The sequence below is a fragment of the Ranitomeya imitator genome, chromosome 1 (assembly GCF_032444005.1).
Source record: "Ranitomeya imitator isolate aRanImi1 chromosome 1, aRanImi1.pri, whole genome shotgun sequence".
NCBI classification, from domain to species: Eukaryota; Metazoa; Chordata; class Amphibia; order Anura; family Dendrobatidae; genus Ranitomeya; species Ranitomeya imitator.
Genome location: NC_091282.1, coordinates 881,406,292 through 881,426,958, shown reverse-complemented (window position 1 = coordinate 881,426,958; position 20,667 = coordinate 881,406,292). Strand labels below are relative to the sequence as shown.

Sequence of the window (20,667 nt, the reverse complement as noted above, 5' to 3'; positions counted from 1 at the left end):
TTGCTTCCATTATGATGTTCACTGCTCAAACGCTGGTCCAGATGTGGAGGAAAAAAGTTTTGATCTTCCCCTCTGCCTCTTTTTACTGCCCTAGACAGTTTAAATAAAATAAAAATAATATTGTGACAGGTCCTCTGTAAATCTAGGGCTCCAGGGCATCTTTTGGTCATGTGATGGTTGAGGTAGAATATTGGTTTACGTTAACCTATGCCAAAATTTTATATTCTCTTATAGGGAAAAAATGTTCCTGGTCATTCTTCACTATGTCAGAATTTGTAACTGTTTTTTTTTTCTAACTCTTTAAAGGTGCTTTTACGCCGTATCTCGCCAACAAGCTACCGAGATGCTCATGAAGGATGAAAATGACGGCAATTTAATTCTCAGGCCTGGTGCAGACTGCAAGAACTTTGCTGTAACCATCCGTGAGCCTACAGAAAATAGGTACATTTATAAAACATGGTAATAGTTCCAGTTCTTATTAATCAAATGCTATACTTCCCAAATAGTGAGTAATGCTTAAAGGTGTATTCACAACCCTCAACTGATACATTACACAGCACAGAAGCATAGAGCTCTTATCTCCAGTTAATATTTCCACACTCTGGCTGCCAGAACCTGTGGACTGTGACACCCAATGGCATATTCACAGGTTGCTGCCTGCTTATCAGCATCATACACCACCCCAGTAACAGCTGTCTGAGAACACCCACTTGGACTTAAGTGAAGTTAACTCATTAGGTGCCATATGCCATATTTGATTGCTAATATCTCCGCAACAGAGCGATGACATAAAATAAAACAAATGTTTTATTCTGCTCTTAAGCCACTATTGCCACTATTAAATTTTGTGTCCATTTCAACATGAAAAATATGGTGAAGGGTCCTCTTGAAGTATTGGGCATACTGTATATCGTTTTTAGTATTTAGTATTTTATCTTGGTGCAGGAATTGTTTTTTTCCCCAATGTTTATTATAATTATTATTTGATTACTGGTCCACGAATATTTCTCATTGAGTTTTCCTACTTCCTTCACATGTTACTAAGTAGTTTGAGTTTAGGGGTTGTGACACAAGTCACTAGCATTAACCTGACTGAGGACAACAGTTTTGCATATACTTTTTATTTTTAAATCTGCATAACCCTGTGTATTCTTCTATGGTAACTAAATCTCCTTCAAGTGTCTTTTTGGTTCTGAAGATGATGTGAAGCTAAGAGTTCATGTGTTTTTAACAGGGACAGAGGAGAAAGTGCTGCCAGACACCTCTGGTTGCATTTTATCTCCCCTGAAAGCAAAAGGAATTGGCTTGGAAATTTCAAGTGCCTGAGTCCTTCTCTTCCTTCACATCATAGGTCGGTGAAGAGTCGAGACTCGATGCCTACATGCACATTAGATAATCAGCCACAGGGCCAGTTTTAGACAAAGTGGGTTTCTTGGCAAAAGTGTAAAATGGGGCACCAAATACTAACATATTACACCATCACACAGAAACATTTTGGTTGCATTTACCTAAGCTGAGTTCACGTCGTTAAACGAGTGTGATTGACAATATGCAAGTCATTCGGCACTTATTTACCTACTGTATATATTTAAACAGGCTATCAAAAAATGATAGACCCAGAACAATCACTAGTAGGTCGGGCCTCATACAGTATCATGTTATCAGCAGCACATCTGCAGTTTACACCCTGTAATGTTCTGCTGAGAACAATGATTTTTGTTCCGACATAAAGAATCCAATCACCCAATGAATTACCATCATTTTGCTTGTTTGTTGGCCAATTACTGACATGTATACACAGAGCACATACATACAGACACATACATAGAGCACATACATATATATATATGCACACAGCACATACATACACAGACATATACACACAGAGCACATACATACAGAGACATGTATACACAGAGCACATATATACAGAGACATGCATAATTTCACGCACAGTTTGGGAAAGACTAAGTGCAACACGAAGGGATGAGGGGAAGGAAGCCCAGACACTAGGGAAAGGGTGACTGGAGACCCCCTATGCAGATCTAATAGCACCCTACCTACTCTACAGTCCTTAAATTGGTTACTCACCAATCAATGAGCAGGAAACCTAAGCCCTGTATCTCCCTAGAGCTAAGCCCTAGATAGGGAGGGGGTGGGATGTGCACTGGTCAGTCCCCACTGTAAACTAAAGACAAAAAGGTAGACAGACAAGGAGAATTAATTTAGCTTGACCAGACTCAGAGAGGTAACACCAAACATCCTCAAACAGCTCCAGAGAGGAAGTTAGCCGACTGCTATAGCTCCAAGCCATCACAGGGGAAAAATGTGAATATCACTGTCTACTCTCTGCAGCAGACTGGGGATTTATAAACACCCAGGTCCAGGTGTGTCAACTGGAGCCGGAGGGAGGTTGCCTCTGGGTCCATGAGTCAGAAAGATTAAGGAGCCGTTTGTAATGCCAAACGCAGAGACCTTCTGCAGCCAGATGCAGAGCGACAGTTTGTTGAAGACACATACACAGCACACACATAAAGACACATGTATATCTAGAGATATGAATATACAGCTTATTCATATAGACTCATGCATTACATCACACCAAATGTCCTGAAGCACTTTCAACATCAGAAACTATACTGATGATGCAGAACTGCTATTTTTTATTTAGTTTCTGCTGTAAATGCTGGGTGGCATTGCCCAGTTTGATCAACCCCAACAATTCTGGCCTTGGTCTTATCCTGCAGAAATTAGCTAACTTTTATCTAATGTGTATGGGGGCCTTAAGGCTTTTATCAATTATACCTGCTCCTCCCTGCAGTAGCACACTGTTTATGACTTGCATTCTGATGAAAAGACAACAGTCCATAGCCTAACTTTTGACTGTAACCTAGGCCTAATTCACAGGCTACAGTTATTTTTTTCGGACATAAAAAAGCAGTGTTTTGACTCAGAATTTAATCGGTATTTAGTCCCTGTATCAAACTCCCACAGTGTTTACCACAGTGTATAATGTGCCCCACAGTAGCCCCTATGCTGTATGATAGCTGCATAGTAGTCACCAAACTGTATAACATCTCCACAGAAACAAATACCCTTTATAATGGTCTCTTATTAGCCCCCACTCTGTACGATGGCCCTCTGCCTGTATGATGGCCCCCCTGAGTCGTCCTCATGCTGTATGATGACCTACTTAGTAATCCCCACACTTTATGATGGCCCCCCTAGTAGCCCCCATGCTGTATAACTGCCCCCTCAATAGCCGCTACTTTGTATGATGGCCCATTTAGTAGCACCTGCACTGTATCATGGCATCCTCAGTAGCCCAGCACTTTATGATGGCTCCCTTAGTAGCCAAAGAATAGCTGTACTCTGCTATTGTTATGAACGTTACATAACGCTTGCTCACGGATAATGGAACAAGGAAAGACCTACTACATGGAGACGCCACACCAACACCCAACTGGTCCCTGTATAGACTAGAGAGATCCTAGACGCGCAACTCAAAAACACCACCTCGGACCTGGCTTCCTAAAAGGCCACTGAGGGGTTTCTCGCACTTCTTGAGGAACCAGACAGGAGGCTGCAACACACTGCAACCAAGAGGAGAGGAAAGTTTGCTGGAACATAGGAAAACACAGAATGAGAAAATTAAGCATGTCACGCCGCGGCACTTTTTCATTTTTGCGCTTTCGTTTTTCGCTCCCCTCCTTCCCAGAGCCATAACTTTATTATTTTTTCTGTCAATATGACCATGTGAGGGCTTATTTTTTTGTGGGAAGAGTTGTGCTTTTGAACTACACCATTGGTTTTACGATGTGATGTACTAGAAAACGGGGATAAAATTCCAAGTGCAGTGAAATAGCAAAAAAAGTGCAATCCCACACTTGTTTTTTGTTTGGCTTTTTTGCTAGGCTCACTAAATGCTAAAACTGACCTGCCATTATGATTCTCCAGGTCATTATGAGTTCATAGACACCAAAGATGTCTAGGTTATTTTTTATCTAAGTGGTGAAAAAAATGTCCAAACTTTGCTAAAAAAAAACACGCAATTTTCCGTTACCTATAGCGTCTCCATTTTTCGTGATCTGGGGTTGCTTATTTTTTGTGTGCTGAGCTGATGGTTTTAATGATTCCATTTTGGTGCAGATACATCCTTTTGTGCGCCCGTTATTGCATGTTAATGCAATGTCGCGGCGACCAAAGAAACATAATTCTGGCGTTTTTAATTTTTTATCGCAACGCCATTTAGCGATCAGGTTAATCCTTTTTTAAATTGATTTATCGTGCGATTCTAAACGCGGCAATACCAAATAAGTGTAGGTTGATTTTTTTTAAATTGTTTTATTTTTAGTTGTGCGAAAGGGGGGTGAATTGAACTTTTATATTTTTTTATTTGTTTTCATATTTTTTTTTACTTTTGCCATGCTTCAATAGTCTCCATGGGAGGCTAGTAGCTGGCACAACTTGATTGCCTCTGCTACATAGAGGCAATGATCATGTGACAGCGGTCACCGGTGCGTGCATTTCCGGCCGGATGGCCTGAAGCGCTTGTTAAATGCTGCTGTCAGAGTTTGCAAGCAGCATGATTGTCCCCTCATTGAGCTGCCAACACAGCGGTATGCTGCCTTCAAAGGCCAGAAGAGGCCTCAGCTACTCTGCTAGTTGTGAGTTTCGAGCTACAGCAGAAGATTTTTTTTTTTAATATTCTAGAGGGCACTATAACTGATAAAGAGGCAAAAAATGTTGGATTTGTATTGTATAAGGGCACAAAGGGGGCAGTTATTGCTGTTTGGGGCGAAAAAAGGGCCATACGCAGAACTGATATCTACCAATATACGAGGGGCGATCCAAAAGTAATGATAATCGGTTATTTCTATTGCACACAAAAATTAAAATAAAATGTTTTCTTCTCTCTTAGGTACCCACTAGTCCAAAAAAAAGGAAAAAAAAAAATTACTTAAATAGACCACGATTCCCGGGAGCTACATTCATTTGAATATGAACTGCCGAGGAGTGAACATCAAAATGGAAAAAAACGAGCTCAGAGCTGTCATCAAATACCTCTGCTTGAAAAAAATGACTACCAAAGACATACACAGCGACTTGGTGGAAACATTGGGGGACTGTTCTCCTCCATATTCCACAGTTGCACGCTGGGCCAAGGAATTTAAGCTGGGAAGAACATCGACGGAAAATGAACATCGTGAAGGACGCCAATCCATGTCCCTCAATGAAGAAAACGTGAAAAAAGTTGAAGAAGTTGTATTGGCAGATCGAAGAGTGACTATCAGGCATGTAGCTGAGGTCACAGGGATCTCATATGGCAGTATTCAAAGAATCCTTGCAAAAGAATTGCATATGAGAAAGGTCTCCGCGCGTTGGGTGCCAAAAATGTTAACCGACCAACAAAAGAAGAAACGAGTTGACATTTCAATAGCAAATCTCGAAAAGTTCCAAGCAGACAAGGAAAATTTTTTGTCACGTTTTTTGACCATGGACAAAACCTGGATCCACCACTTTGATCCCGAAACTAAACAACAATCGATGACATGGAAACGAGCCGACGCCGAAGAAATTCAGTGTCAAGCTCAGCAGGGAAGGTTATGGCGTCCGTTTTTTGGGACGCTGAAGGAATTATTATGGTGGACTATTTGGAGAAGGGAGCCACTATTACGGGCTCCTACTACGCAGAATAAATAAGAAGATTGCGGGAGTCTATCAAGGAGAAAAGGCGCGGCAAACTGCGGGCTGGAGTGTTGTTTCACCAAGATAACGCGCCGGCTCACAAAGCTGCTGTTGCCATGGCTACCATTCAAGAAGTGGGCTTTGAACTGGTGGAACACCCCCCCTATTCACGAGATCTAGCCCCCAGTGACTTCTTTCTCTTTCCTCGGCTCAAGGAACACCTCCGGGGCAAGAAATTTGACGACAATAGCGACGTGATAACCGCTGTTGGGGATTTTTTTGAGGGTCAAGATCAAGAATTTTTTTCGAAGGGAATTCTAAGTTTTGAAAAGAGATGGACTAAATGTATAGACTTGTTAGGAGACTATGTAGAAAAATAAATTTATTTTTTGACTATATTCATTGTGTTTAGTATTGATTATCATTACTTTTGGATCGCCCCTCGTATGTTCATGCTATGCACTTTATTCTGTAACAGTATTATTATTTAATCACTCTATTTGTCCTTGTTTGTCTGCTGGATTGATGATTTTGTTAGTTTTCTAGTGTGTTTTGTTCAGCAACAGTGTGGAGGGAACATTTAATCACTGTACAGAGGTAGTATTTAGTTGAAATATGGTGGTATAATTTACTAACTATGTATTAGAGGTTTTTTTCCCCCATAAAAAAAAAACAAATGCATCCCTGATGCAGAGGAAGTGATCTGCAGCCCCATCTTGGAAGGAGTGGAAGTACACTCCATTCATTGTATATAGGAGTGCTAAAAAAACGGCAAGAGCTGTACTCGGCCTCTCTGGCAGTGTCATTGACATTGAATAGAGTGGAGTCCGCGAAAGTCATAGCCTCTGCATCCCAAGCAGGACTACATTACTAATGTTACAGGAGGAATACACAGCTGTATACAGGAAGAGATTTTTATCTTATAAAGGGTGCCTGGGCCGGACTGGCCATCTGGCAAATGCCAGAAGGGCCTGTCTGGTCATCGTCTGCCTTGTCTGCTATGTTGTTAACAGAAGCGGTGTTCTCAAGACATCCATACTGTTAAGAGTTGTGATGGAGCACAAAGTCTCTGACTCCGTCACTTACCCCAGCAGGCTACGGGTATCATCAGAAATATTGGTCTGGTAGAAAATCTTTCCTCCATCCAGGGTAATATTAGTACCATCTATTGCTTTGGGACAGGGACAACAGGGGCCTGTGTGATTTCAAATGCCAGGACTGAATTTCAGCTCCAGTCCGTACCTGAAGGGCGGGAAGAAAGTCCCAGGCTGAATTTTTGCACCAGTACCCATAAGCCTGTAGCTTCTGCCCATGGCACATTTTATTAGAGTTATACCAGATTGGTAAACGGATTTTGGAGTTTTTAATAAGTTCACTTTAGCGCTATATATTTATGTCGTACAGCGTATAGGGGGCATTTATCAATGTAGCATGTACATTTCTAACATTAAAAAAAAAAAACAAATTAAGAACTGGAAATATTCTAATAAAAACAATAATAAAAATTGCTTCCAATTTAATTCCTCATCCTCTGCAGTGGTTTCCACCATTCCTGCCCTATTGATGTCACATCTATTGACGTGACCTCTGCAACCAATCTGTGACATAATCGATGATGTTTGCATGTATAGCTTGTGACTGCTGGGACCAATGATTGAATGCACCTGTGAACATGACATTATTACAGCAGGATGGTCGGACCACCAGCCAACCGGTGGCACAGCTGTATCATGTAATGAATAGAAAGCAATTAATTAGCTAAGCTTAGTTATTTTTTACAAATTCCAGCAAACTTGTATAATGAATTTGTGTATTAGATATTATAGTAGATATAAAATATGTTCTCTAAAACTATTGTCTAAAAAAAAGGAAAGCATTAACTGTCAGCAGAACAGAATCTGCAGCCCCCCCCCCCAAAAAAAAAAAAATTCAAACTGATATAAAATAAATATCTAAGATGTAACATTTCTCCTTATGGAGAATTATATGCCTGATATGCCAGGGTAAGGAGACTTATAGGCCATGTAATGCTCCTCTGGGAAATTAAATATGCAAATTGCCTCTTCAGAGAGCAAAAGGATTTGAACTCTAGTGCCACCTACTGGAGGCTGCAATCCTAAAAGTCTCTGTCTTATGACTTAGGATAAAAGTCAAACCAGAATCTCAGTTTGCAGGCACATGTTTCAGGGTGTTGCCACTCTTCAGTGCAAAGACCACTGCAGGGAAAATAATTAGCATATAAAAAATATACATACTGTAACTGTCGATTTTAAGTTGTAGTTTCATTTTTTATCTTGACTTTTTTTTTCTTCTTACTTTTTCAGCACCAGGCCTCAGGTTAAACATTACAAAGTACTGAAAACTGACCGTGGCTTCACCATCGAATTAGACAGGCCTGTAAGTTTGCATATTTTAAGATGGTTAATTTATCTGTTATGTAACACAGCACATTTATAACATTTTTCAAATACCAAATGAATACGAAAATAGCCATTTATTTTATGTTCATTATTTATATTGGTATTTATACTATTATCAGTCCCTATTATACTATTTCTACTCTCGTGAAATTGATGCCACTTCTGTGGTGTAAGGCCCTCATTTGTTTAAATGTGAGCTTTCCTGGTTGGGTGTTCAACTGCTGCATTAGGTGTAGTGGAAGACCTATCTGTACCTATTATACTATTTCTACTGTGGTGAAATTGATGCCACTTTTGTGGTGTCTGCCAGTAATTTTTGGAAATGTGAACATTCCTGGTTCGGTCTCCTTCATGCGTGTTGCCTGTAGCAGTAGGCTTCCGAGACCATCAGGCCTTCACTTCCTTGGATTCAACTACCCTGTTACTATTCTTACATTTTTCTGACATTGGTAGTCTACAGAACTGATATTTGTGCCACCTGAGTGTGGCTCAGCATGAAAGCAGGTAGAGGTGTTGCATGTGGTATCAGGGCTACCAGGAAAGGAGGTCTACACCGATCCCTCACCCACCTCGTCTTACTGTGACGTTCAGCTGAAAGCTGTAAATGTGGTCCCAGACCCCAATACCTCATGCCTGGCTGATTGCTGCAGTGCCATGCTACAATTTGTACTGTGGTTGAAATGAGGCCACTTTACTGGTATCTGTCCCTCATTTGATGTGTTTTGGTAGCATTTGGGGCCGTTATAAGGGGTTGTGCATGCGTTTGATTTTGCCTCCCATTGACCTGAAAGGCGTTCGGTTATGTTCGGCGAATAATCAAAGAATTAATCGCCAAATTTGCAATATTGGTAATCCGAACTGAACATTGAAATATTCGCTCATCTCTAGTAGGGACAAAGACCCCGATTCCAGCTATGTATCTATGAACATCGCTCAAATAAACAATGAGACACATGCACGTCTGCCTACTCTATGCTCTTCCTGGTTGCCCATTTCTCCAAACAAGTATATGTACAGTCATAATTTTCTCTGCTGCAGATTGTGCAGAGCTCACTTTTTGATCGGTGTATAACCTCCGCCACAATAAAGCTTTCTGTGTACAATGTATAGTGACCGAGATCTGCTAATCAGTGGTAGAGGTATGGTTGGACTGATCAGCAAGTTGTCCTGTAATGATCATCTGCTAATAAAACACTGATTACTTTGAAACTGAAAACACAGCCCAGTAAGTGATGTATCGCTGTATTCAGGGTCACTTCCACTACATTATGCAGCTCTCAGATTACATTGCAAAAACCTAATAACAGATTCCCTTTAATTGACTATGGAGACAGAAATATTCATTTAAGATGAAGAACATCAGTAAGTTTTCTCAATGGCATAACAAAACCTAATTGATAAAGCAGTTCAAAATATGTTAATCTTCATAACATATGTTCACACTGCTTCTTTTTCCGCATGGAAAACGCTTGAAAAAGTGCTGTCAAAATGCTCGTATTAGGTAAAGAATATGTGATGTTCATAGATTCAGGCTTTTGATCTTATTTTAAATGATTCAGGTTTCCAAAGACACCAAGTGTTTCAAAGAAGTGAGATGTCCATTCTTCTGGCGTCTTCTGCTAAGAAAATGCTCAACACTTTACAATACAAGAAAGGCTAAAAAGATGAACAGAAGATGACCCAGCATCTTTTTTGTGTGTTTTGTTAGTGTCCTTGTGTCAAAACAAAATGTTGGCATTTCTTAAAAAAAAAAAAATGAAAAACAGCAAAAACTACTTGACGTTTTTGACCCACTGATGAAGATGCAGGAAAAATATACATTTATGGTAATGTCAAATGGAGAAGCCAAATATCGCAAGGCCCACTAGCCACAGTGGTTTTATGATTGTTGAGCAAGAAATCCCATGATTTTACGGTTGGAAAGATGTATCACTTCCAAAATCAAGAAATGGTTGAATGAGCAATTTTGAAATCACAGCGGCTAGTGGTCGCATTGTGGGTGCAGCGGCCCTTGCCACGCTGCTCTGTAGGGCCAATCCTCGGGCTATGGCAGAAGAACCCTGGTCACTGTGCACCCACAAACTGTGCCGACAGGAACATCAGCACGGTTTCCAAGTGGCTGTGGTTAAAAGCACTTTCATTGTTAATAATCGCATGGTTGACTGCCATTCTATATTACCGCAGCTTTACCTGTAATAGTGGAAACAGGAACACATGGGCTACTTGCACAGTGAACAAGTCTGTATGATCATGTTCACACACCACCAAGAAACCTGAAGACACAAAAGAGAATAGTAAAACCAAAAACACTCAGTTTGAAAAAATGTTGCAGTAATCCGCAAGTGCTAGTAAAAGATGTAAAAAACAGGGTATTTGGTTGATACGTTTTTTGCAAAAAATGTATACTAAGCTGCTCTACCAATCTTCACGGTATACCCTTATCAGAGCAGTCCTAACTAATGTATGCAATCCCTATCTGATGTATTTAAAAACCTGATCATCTGTATATAACCTGTGTGAACAGGGTTCAGAGAGGAAAAATCCATGTGTGCATACAGGGTAGAACAGCTTTTGTGCAGATAGCCCAAGAGGAGTGGTGGAACTCCCCAGTCTTGTAGACACAAGAGAACAATTATGGAAACAGGAACACATGGGCTACTTGCACAGTGAACAAGTCTGTATGATCATGTTCACACACCACCAAGAAACCTGAAGACACAAAAGAGAATAGTAAAACCAAAAACACTCAGTTTGAAAAAATGTTGCAGTAATCCGCAAGTGCTAGTAAAAGATGTAAAAAACAGGGTATTTGGTTGATACGTTTTTTGCAAAAAATGTATACTAAGCTGCTCTACCAATCTTCACGGTATACCCTTATCAGAGCAGTCCTAACTAATGTATGCAATCCCTATCTGATGTATTTAAAAACCTGATCATCTGTATATAACCTGTGTGAACAGGGTTCAGAGAGGGAAAAATCCATGTGTGCATACAGGGTAGAACAGCTTTTGTGCAGATAGCCCAAGAGGAGTGGTGGAACTCCCCAGTCTTGTAGACACAAGAGAACAATTATGGAAACAGGAACACATGGGCTACTTGCACAGTGAACAAGTCTGTATGATCATGTTCACACACCACCAAGAAACCTGAAGACACAAAAGAGAATAGTAAAACCAAAAACACTCAGTTTGAAAAAATGTTGCAGTAATCCGCAAGTGCTAGTAAAAGATGTAAAAAACAGGGTATTTGGTTGATACGTTTTTTGCAAAAAATGTATACTAAGCTGCTCTACCAATCTTCACGGTATACCCTTATCAGAGCAGTCCTAACTAATGTATGCAATCCCTATCTGATGTATTTAAAAACCTGATCATCTGTATATAACCTGTGTGAACAGGGTTCAGAGAGGGAAAAATCCATGTGTGCATACAGGGTAGAACAGCTTTTGTGCAGATAGCCCAAGAGGAGTGGTGGAACTCCCCAGTCTTGTAGACACAAGAGAACAATTATGGAAACAGGAACACATGGGCTACTTGCACAGTGAACAAGTCTGTATGATCATGTTCACACACCACCAAGAAACCTGAAGACACAAAAGAGAATAGTAAAACCAAAAACACTCAGTTTGAAAAAATGTTGCAGTAATCCGCAAGTGCTAGTAAAAGATGTAAAAAACAGGGTATTTGGTTGATACGTTTTTTGCAAAAAATGTATACTAAGCTGCTCTACCAATCTTCACGGTATACCCTTATCAGAGCAGTCCTAACTAATGTATGCAATCCCTATCTGATGTATTTAAAAACCTGATCATCTGTATATAACCTGTGTGAACAGGGTTCAGAGAGGGAAAAATCCATGTGTGCATACAGGGTAGAACAGCTTTTGTGCAGATAGCCCAAGAGGAGTGGTGGAACTCCCCAGTCTTGTAGACACAAGAGAACAATTATGGAAACAGGAACACATGGGCTACTTGCACAGTGAACAAGTCTGTATGATCATGTTCACACACCACCAAGAAACCTGAAGACACAAAAGAGAATAGTAAAACCAAAAACACTCAGTTTGAAAAAATGTTGCAGTAATCCGCAAGTGCTAGTAAAAGATGTAAAAAACAGGGTATTTGGTTGATACGTTTTTTGCAAAAAATGTATACTAAGCTGCTCTACCAATCTTCACGGTATACCCTTATCAGAGCAGTCCTAACTAATGTATGCAATCCCTATCTGATGTATTTAAAAACCTGATCATCTGTATATAACCTGTGTGAACAGGGTTCAGAGAGGGAAAAATCCATGTGTGCATACAGGGTAGAACAGCTTTTGTGCAGATAGCCCAAGAGGAGTGGTGGAACTCCCCAGTCTTGTAGACACAAGAGAACAATTATGGAAACAGGAACACATGGGCTACTTGCACAGTGAACAAGTCTGTATGATCATGTTCACACACCACCAAGAAACCTGAAGACACAAAAGAGAATAGTAAAACCAAAAACACTCAGTTTGAAAAAATGTTGCAGTAATCCGCAAGTGCTAGTAAAAGATGTAAAAAACAGGGTATTTGGTTGATACGTTTTTTGCAAAAAATGTATACTAAGCTGCTCTACCAATCTTCACGGTATACCCTTATCAGAGCAGTCCTAACTAATGTATGCAATCCCTATCTGATGTATTTAAAAACCTGATCATCTGTATATAACCTGTGTGAACAGGGTTCAGAGAGGGAAAAATCCATGTGTGCATACAGGGTAGAACAGCTTTTGTGCAGATAGCCCAAGAGGAGTGGTGGAACTCCCCAGTCTTGTAGACACAAGAGAACAATTATGGAAACAGGAACACATGGGCTACTTGCACAGTGAACAAGTCTGTATGATCATGTTCACACACCACCAAGAAACCTGAAGACACAAAAGAGAATAGTAAAACCAAAAACACTCAGTTTGAAAAAATGTTGCAGTAATCCGCAAGTGCTAGTAAAAGATGTAAAAAACAGGGTATTTGGTTGATACGTTTTTTGCAAAAAATGTATACTAAGCTGCTCTACCAATCTTCACGGTATACCCTTATCAGAGCAGTCCTAACTAATGTATGCAATCCCTATCTGATGTATTTAAAAACCTGATCATCTGTATATAACCTGTGTGAACAGGGTTCAGAGAGGGAAAAATCCATGTGTGCATACAGGGTAGAACAGCTTTTGTGCAGATAGCCCAAGAGGAGTGGTGGAACTCCCCAGTCTTGTAGACACAAGAGAACAATTATGGAAACAGGAACACATGGGCTACTTGCACAGTGAACAAGTCTGTATGATCATGTTCACACACCACCAAGAAACCTGAAGACACAAAAGAGAATAGTAAAACCAAAAACACTCAGTTTGAAAAAATGTTGCAGTAATCCGCAAGTGCTAGTAAAAGATGTAAAAAACAGGGTATTTGGTTGATACGTTTTTTGCAAAAAATGTATACTAAGCTGCTCTACCAATCTTCACGGTATACCCTTATCAGAGCAGTCCTAACTAATGTATGCAATCCCTATCTGATGTATTTAAAAACCTGATCATCTGTATATAACCTGTGTGAACAGGGTTCAGAGAGGGAAAAATCCATGTGTGCATACAGGGTAGAACAGCTTTTGTGCAGATAGCCCAAGAGGAGTGGTGGAACTCCCCAGTCTTGTAGACACAAGAGAACAATTATGGAAACAGGAACACATGGGCTACTTGCACAGTGAACAAGTCTGTATGATCATGTTCACACACCACCAAGAAACCTGAAGACACAAAAGAGAATAGTAAAACCAAAAACACTCAGTTTGAAAAAATGTTGCAGTAATCCGCAAGTGCTAGTAAAAGATGTAAAAAACAGGGTATTTGGTTGATACGTTTTTTGCAAAAAATGTATACTAAGCTGCTCTACCAATCTTCACGGTATACCCTTATCAGAGCAGTCCTAACTAATGTATGCAATCCCTATCTGATGTATTTAAAAACCTGATCATCTGTATATAACCTGTGTGAACAGGGTTCAGAGAGGGAAAAATCCATGTGTGCATACAGGGTAGAACAGCTTTTGTGCAGATAGCCCAAGAGGAGTGGTGGAACTCCCCAGTCTTGTAGACACAAGAGAACAATTATGGAAACAGGAACACATGGGCTACTTGCACAGTGAACAAGTCTGTATGATCATGTTCACACACCACCAAGAAACCTGAAGACACAAAAGAGAATAGTAAAACCAAAAACACTCAGCACTTGCGGATTACTGCAACATTTTTTCAAACTGAGTGTTTTTGGTTTTACTATTCTCTTTTGTGTCTTCAGGTTTCTTGGTGGTGTGTGAACATGATCATACAGACTTGTTCACTGTGCAAGTAGCCCATGTGTTCCTGTTTCCATAATTGTTCTCTTGTGTCTACAAGACTGGGGAGTTCCACCACTCCTCTTGGGCTATCTGCACAAAAGCTGTTCTACCCTGTATGCACACATGGATTTTTCCCTCTCTGAACCCTGTTCACACAGGTTATATACAGATGATCAGGTTTTTAAATACATCAGATAGGGATTGCATACATTAGTTAGGACTGCTCTGATAAGGGTATACCGTGAAGATTGGTAGAGCAGCTTAGTATACATTTTTTGCAAAAAACGTATCAACCAAATACCCTGTTTTTTACATCTTTTACTAGCACTTGCGGATTACTGCAACATTTTTTCAAACTGAGTGTTTTTGGTTTTACTATTCTCTTTTGTGTCTTCAGCTTTACCTGTAATAGTATCGCGGTTTACACACACATTGTCGGCACACATAAGCCATGATGAAAACATAGTCTAAAGTTCTGGTATTAGCCATGTAGGAAGTCAATTCATTTTCTTTACTGACTCTATAAATCATAGGCCCTAGTTTTTAATTTGTTTTTTCTTTTTTCAAGAAAAAAAAATTGTCTATGAAATAGGTTGCTGTTTTTTTGCATGTGTATATATAGCATTTACATCCTGCATAATACAATAATCCAGATATTGTATGACATATATATATATATATATATATATATATGTATATATATATATATATATATATATATATATATATATATATATATACACAGATGTTCTAGAACTAGGAAAGCTGTAACTGATGACTGATTCTGTTTAAGAAAAAAAGCTGTAACTGTGTTTATTAGCATTTTCGTGATTGCTAGAGGTTCTTTACTCCGACGCCATGTGCACATGTTGAGTATTTTTTAGTTTCTTTCCTCAGTTTTTTTACCTCAGTATCTGTAAGCCAAAACCAGGAGTGGGTGATAAATACAGAAGTGGTGCATATGTTTCTATTATACTTTTCCTCTGATTGTTCCACTCCTGGTTTAGGCTTATAGACACTGAGGTAAAAAACTCACCAAATACTGAACATGAGCATGTGGCCTTACAGGTAAATTCTTATACTGTTGGTACAGTAGTTACTTTAGTAAAACTACTTAAATCTGGTATTACAAGATGTGACAAGTAACAGATTGTCAAATATGATTTATTAATAAACAGTCATAGAAATTCATCTGCGAGTTCTGTCAACTAAAAATCAAATGCTAAATTCTATATATTAGGTATCATTACTTGCCCTAAATGTTCTTGTGATTTTGTGCATTTGTCACGTTTGTTTCTCAGAATATTAGTGGCAAAAATATATTTGTATGTGTTGCCCCATTTTACTATGCGTGCACCACATGTTTTTTTTGCTTGCTCTTTTCTTTGTCTTCTTTTTATTCATTGCTATTTATATAATATGCTGTTTTATTCCTGTTATACTTAGGTTGTACTGAACAGCCTTGATGAAGTTGTTAATCACTTTATTAATGAAACCAGAGGAAAACTCAGGCCGTTTATTTCCAGTATATATGACACGCAAATTGGTATGAAGTATTATTTGTATATTTTTAGACTATTTTTTGGTGCTTTTTGATTTTAATGCATACGTAGCAAACTCACAGTAAAATACAGCCTAGAATGGTAAAACATACTTCTATGTATATATGTGTGCATGTATGTATATATATATATATATATATATATATATATATATATATATATATATATACAGTGGGGCAAAAAAGTATTTAGTCAGTCAGCAATAGTGCAAGTTCCACCATTTAAAAAGATGAGAGGCGTCTGTAATTTACATCATAGGTAGACCTCAACTATGGGACACAAACTGAGAAAAAAAAATCCAGAAAATCACATTGTCTGTTTTTTTAACATTTTATTTGCATATTATGGTGGAAAATAAGTATTTGGTCAGAAACAAACAATCAAGATTTCTGGCTCTCACAGACCTGTAACTTCTTCTTTAAGAGTCTCCTCTTTCCTCCACTCATTACCTGTAGTAATGGCACCTGTTTAAACTTGTTATCAGTATAAAAAGACACCTGTGCACACCTTCAAACAGTCTGACTCCAAACTCCACTATGGTGAAGACCAAAGAGCTGTCAAAGGACACCAGAAACAAAATTGTAGCCCTGCACCAGGCTGGGAAGACTGAATCTGCAATAGCCAACCAGCTTGGAGTGAAGAAATCAACAGTGGGAGCAATAATTAGAAAATGGAAGACATACAAGACCACTGATAATCTCCCTCGATCTGGGGCTCCACGCAAAATCCCACCCCGTGGGGTCAGAATGATCACAAGAACGGTGAGCAAAAAGCCCAGAACCACGCGGGGGGACCTAGTGAATGAACTGCAGAGAGCTGGGACCAATGTAACAAGGCCTACCATAAGTAACACACTACGCCACCATGGACTCAGATCCTGCAGTGCCAGACGTGTCCCACTGCTTAAGCCAGTACATGTCCGGGCCCGTCTGAAGTTTGCTAGAGAGCATTTGGATGATCCAGAGGAGTTTTGGGAGAATGTCCTATGGTCTGATGAAACCAAACTGGAACTGTTTGGTAGAAACACAACTTGTTGTGTTTGGAGGAAAAAGAATACTGAGTTGCATCCATCAAACACCATACCTACTGTAAAGCATGGTGGTGGAAACATCATGCTTTGGGGCTGTTTCTCTGCAAAGGGGCCAGGACGACTGATCCGGGTACATGAAAGAATGAATGGGGCCATGTATCGTGAGATTTTGAGTGCAAACCTCCTTCCATCAGCAAGGGCATTGAAGATGAAACGTGGCTGGGTCTTTCAACATGACAATGATCCAAAGCACACCGCCAGGGCAACGAAGGAGTGGCTTCGTAAGAAGCATTTGAAGGTCCTGGAGTGGCCTAGCCAGTCTCCAGATCTCAACCCTATAGAAAACCTTTGGAGGGAGTTGAAAGTCCGTGTTGCCAAGCAAAAAGCCAAAAACATCACTGCTCTAGAGGAGATCTGCATGGAGGAATGGGCCAACATACCAACAACAGTGTGTGGCAACCTTGTGAAGACTTACAGAAAACGTTTGACCTCTGTCATTGCCAACAAAGGATATATTACAAAGTATTGAGATGAAATTTTGTTTCTGACCAAATACTTATTTTCCACCATAATATGTAAATAAAATGATAAAAAAACAGACAATGTGATTTTCTGGATTTTTTTTTCTCAGTTTGTCTCCCATAGTTGAGGTCTACCTATGATGTAAATTACAGACGCCTCTCATCTTTTTAAGTGGTGGAACTTGCACTATTGCTGACTGACTAAATACTTTTTTGCCCCACTGTATATATATATATATATATATATATATATATATATATATATATATATACACACAGTGGTTACAGAAAGTATTCAGACCCCTTTACATTTTTCACTCTTTGTTTCATTGCAGCCATTTGGTAAATTCAAAAAAGTTATTTTTCTTTCTCATTAATGTACACTCTGCACGTCATCTTGACTGAAAAAAAACAGAAATGTAGAAAGTTTTGCAAATTTAATAAAAAATAAAAACTGAATTATCACATGGTCATAAGTATTCAGACCCTTTGCTCAGACACTCATATTTAAGTCACATGCTGTCCATTTCCTTGTGATCCTCCTTGAGATGGTTTTACTCCTACATTGGAGTCCAGCTGTGTTTAATTAAACTGATAGGACTTGATTTGGAAAGGCACACACCTGTCTGTATAAGACATGACAGCTCACAGTGCATGTGAGACCAAATGAGAATCATGAGGTCAAAGGAACTGGCCAAGAAGCTCAGAGACAGAATTGTGGCAAGGCACAGATCTGGCCAAGGTTACAACAGAATGTTTGCAGTACTCAAGGTTCCTAAGAGCAAAGTGGCCTCCATAATCCTTAAGTGGAAGAAGCTTGGGACCACCAGAAGTCTTCCTAGACCTGGCCGTCTAGCCAAACCGAGCAATCGTGGGAGAAGAGCCTTGGTGAGAGAGGTAAAGAAGAACCTCAAGATCTCTGTGACTGACCTCCAGAGATGCAGTAGGGAGATGGGAGAAAGTTCCACAAAGTCAACTATCAAAGCAGCCCTCCACCAGTCGGGCCTTTATGGCAGAGTTGCCCAACGGACACCTCTCCTCAGTGCAAGACATATGAAAGCCTGCATAGAGTTTGCAAAAAACACATGAAGGACTCCCAGACTATGAGAAATAAGATTCTCTGGTCTGATGAGATGAAGATAGACCTTTTTGGTGATAATCCTAAGCGGTATGTGTAGAGAAAAACAGGTACTGCTCATCACCTGCCCAATACAATCCCAACAGTGAAACATGGTGGTGGCAGCATCATGCTATGGGGCTGTTTTTCAACTGCAGGGACAGGATGAATGGTTGTCATTGAAGGAAACATGAATGCGGCCAAGTACAGAGATATCCTGGATGAAAACCTCTTCCAGAGTGCTCTGGACCTCAGACTTGGCCAAAGGTTCACCTTCCAACAAGACAGTGACCTTAAGCACAGAGCTAAAATAACAAAGGAGTGGCTTCAGAACAACTCTGTAACCATTCTTGACTGGCCCAGCCAGAGCCCTGACCTAAACCCAATTGAGCATCTCTAGAGAGACCTGAAAATGGCTGTCCACCAACGTTCACCATCCAACCTGACGGAACTGGAGAGGATCTGCAAGGAAGACGGCAGAGGATCCCCAAATCCAGGTGTGAAAAACTTGTTGCATCATTCCCAAGAAGACTCATGGCTGTAGTAGCTCAAAAGGTGTTTCTACTCAATACTGAGCAAAGGGTCTGAATACTTATGACCATGTGATATTTCAGTGTTTCTTTTTAAATAAATTTGCAAAAATTACTACATTTCTGTTATTTTCAGACAAGAATGGGGTGCAGAGTGTACATTAATGAGAAAAATAATTAACTTTTTTGAATTTACTAAATGGCTGCAATTAAACAAAGAGTAAAAAATTTAAAGGGGTCTGAATACTTTCTCTACCCACTGTATGTATATATATATATATATATATATATATATATATATATAGTGGTGTCGTAGCTGGTACAATTGAACTGGAACACATGAAAGTTCAATGGAGTAATCCAACAATTCCAAAAGTTTGCCTGTTATCAAATCTGACTTGAGGACTGTAGAAATGGAGCTGCACAGTCAAAACTGAAAAATCTCTGTATGCTTTGGTAGACCAAACTTGATGATGTATTCAGGTACCAAAAAAATAAGTAGAAGCAACACATTAAGAATTCAAAAGTGATTCAGGTTATCTTTAAAATGTTCTATCAATGTTTCAAGTCCTGAAGCTTAAAATTATTAGATTGAAGATATGAACTGTTCAGGTTACTGGAATGGCTGCTCCTTCTTCTCTTGGCTATCCCATCTTACTGGTATTCTGGGTACGTTGAAAACTGAATACAGTTAACCAGCTAATCCTTAGATTAATAAAAAATGTGGTATGATGGGGTCATACCTATCTTGAGCATAGTTTCTGCTTACCTCCATGCAGTATGCCTTAATAGGGAGGTTACGACAAAGAATGCTGACTGTCCGGTTGTGCTGGCTGCCTCCATTCAGGTCTATTGTTTTTGCTTAAGAATAAACTATGTAAAAAAAATAGGTCAGCTAATATCTAATAAAGCTCAGCATACACATTAGACTAATCTTGTCTGAGCCAACCGATATTGACAGGTTCAACTCCTCTGCGTATGGAGGACAGTTGCCAACTGGTTGTCAGTGGAGATATTAATCGGGTGTGTCCAATGTCGGACTGCTGATCTCATTGTCTCCAGGACTTAAGCTTTCGGCAACAACTTTATCATCACAGAAGTGCTCATCCAAATGACTGTTTCTGTGTATGGGAGAGATGGCCAAGATGGCTATCAACCGAATGATCAACTTAAGGATCGTATGACTGACAGCCATCTAATATATATGGCACCTTAACCCTAACATTCATACTTGGCTGAATGTGCTTGCTTTCAATAGAGCCGTTACAGGCGAGTGGCTACCGGCATCATCTGGTGCCATGAATCTCTTCATGAAACAATAGGTTTGAGGAAATACAATTCAACCTGTTCAGATAGAGCTTTTATCAAGACCAGATGGTGGGAATCTAGCTAGCACTCTTAGACGTTAGACACAAATCCAACAGTTTATTAGTATAATCCA

General features: G+C 39.7%; 1 protein-coding gene across 3 annotated transcripts in view; it reads left to right on the top strand.

The window, feature by feature from the left end:
* STAP1 (signal transducing adaptor family member 1) overlaps positions 1–20,667 on the top strand; it is a 175,324-nt gene that overhangs the window by 130,347 nt on the left and 24,310 nt on the right. For 2 of the 3 annotated variants that reach the window (XM_069743119.1, XM_069743117.1), the window contains exons 6-8: positions 307–441; positions 8,013–8,085; positions 15,913–16,012. In XM_069743119.1, the coding sequence (XP_069599220.1) occupies positions 307–441; positions 8,013–8,085; positions 15,913–16,012 (308 nt within the window). Of the gene's footprint in view, positions 1–306; positions 442–8,012; positions 8,086–9,667; positions 9,845–15,912; positions 16,013–20,667 lie in introns of those variants that run through there. The other variant, XM_069743118.1, reaches the window with a different exon arrangement.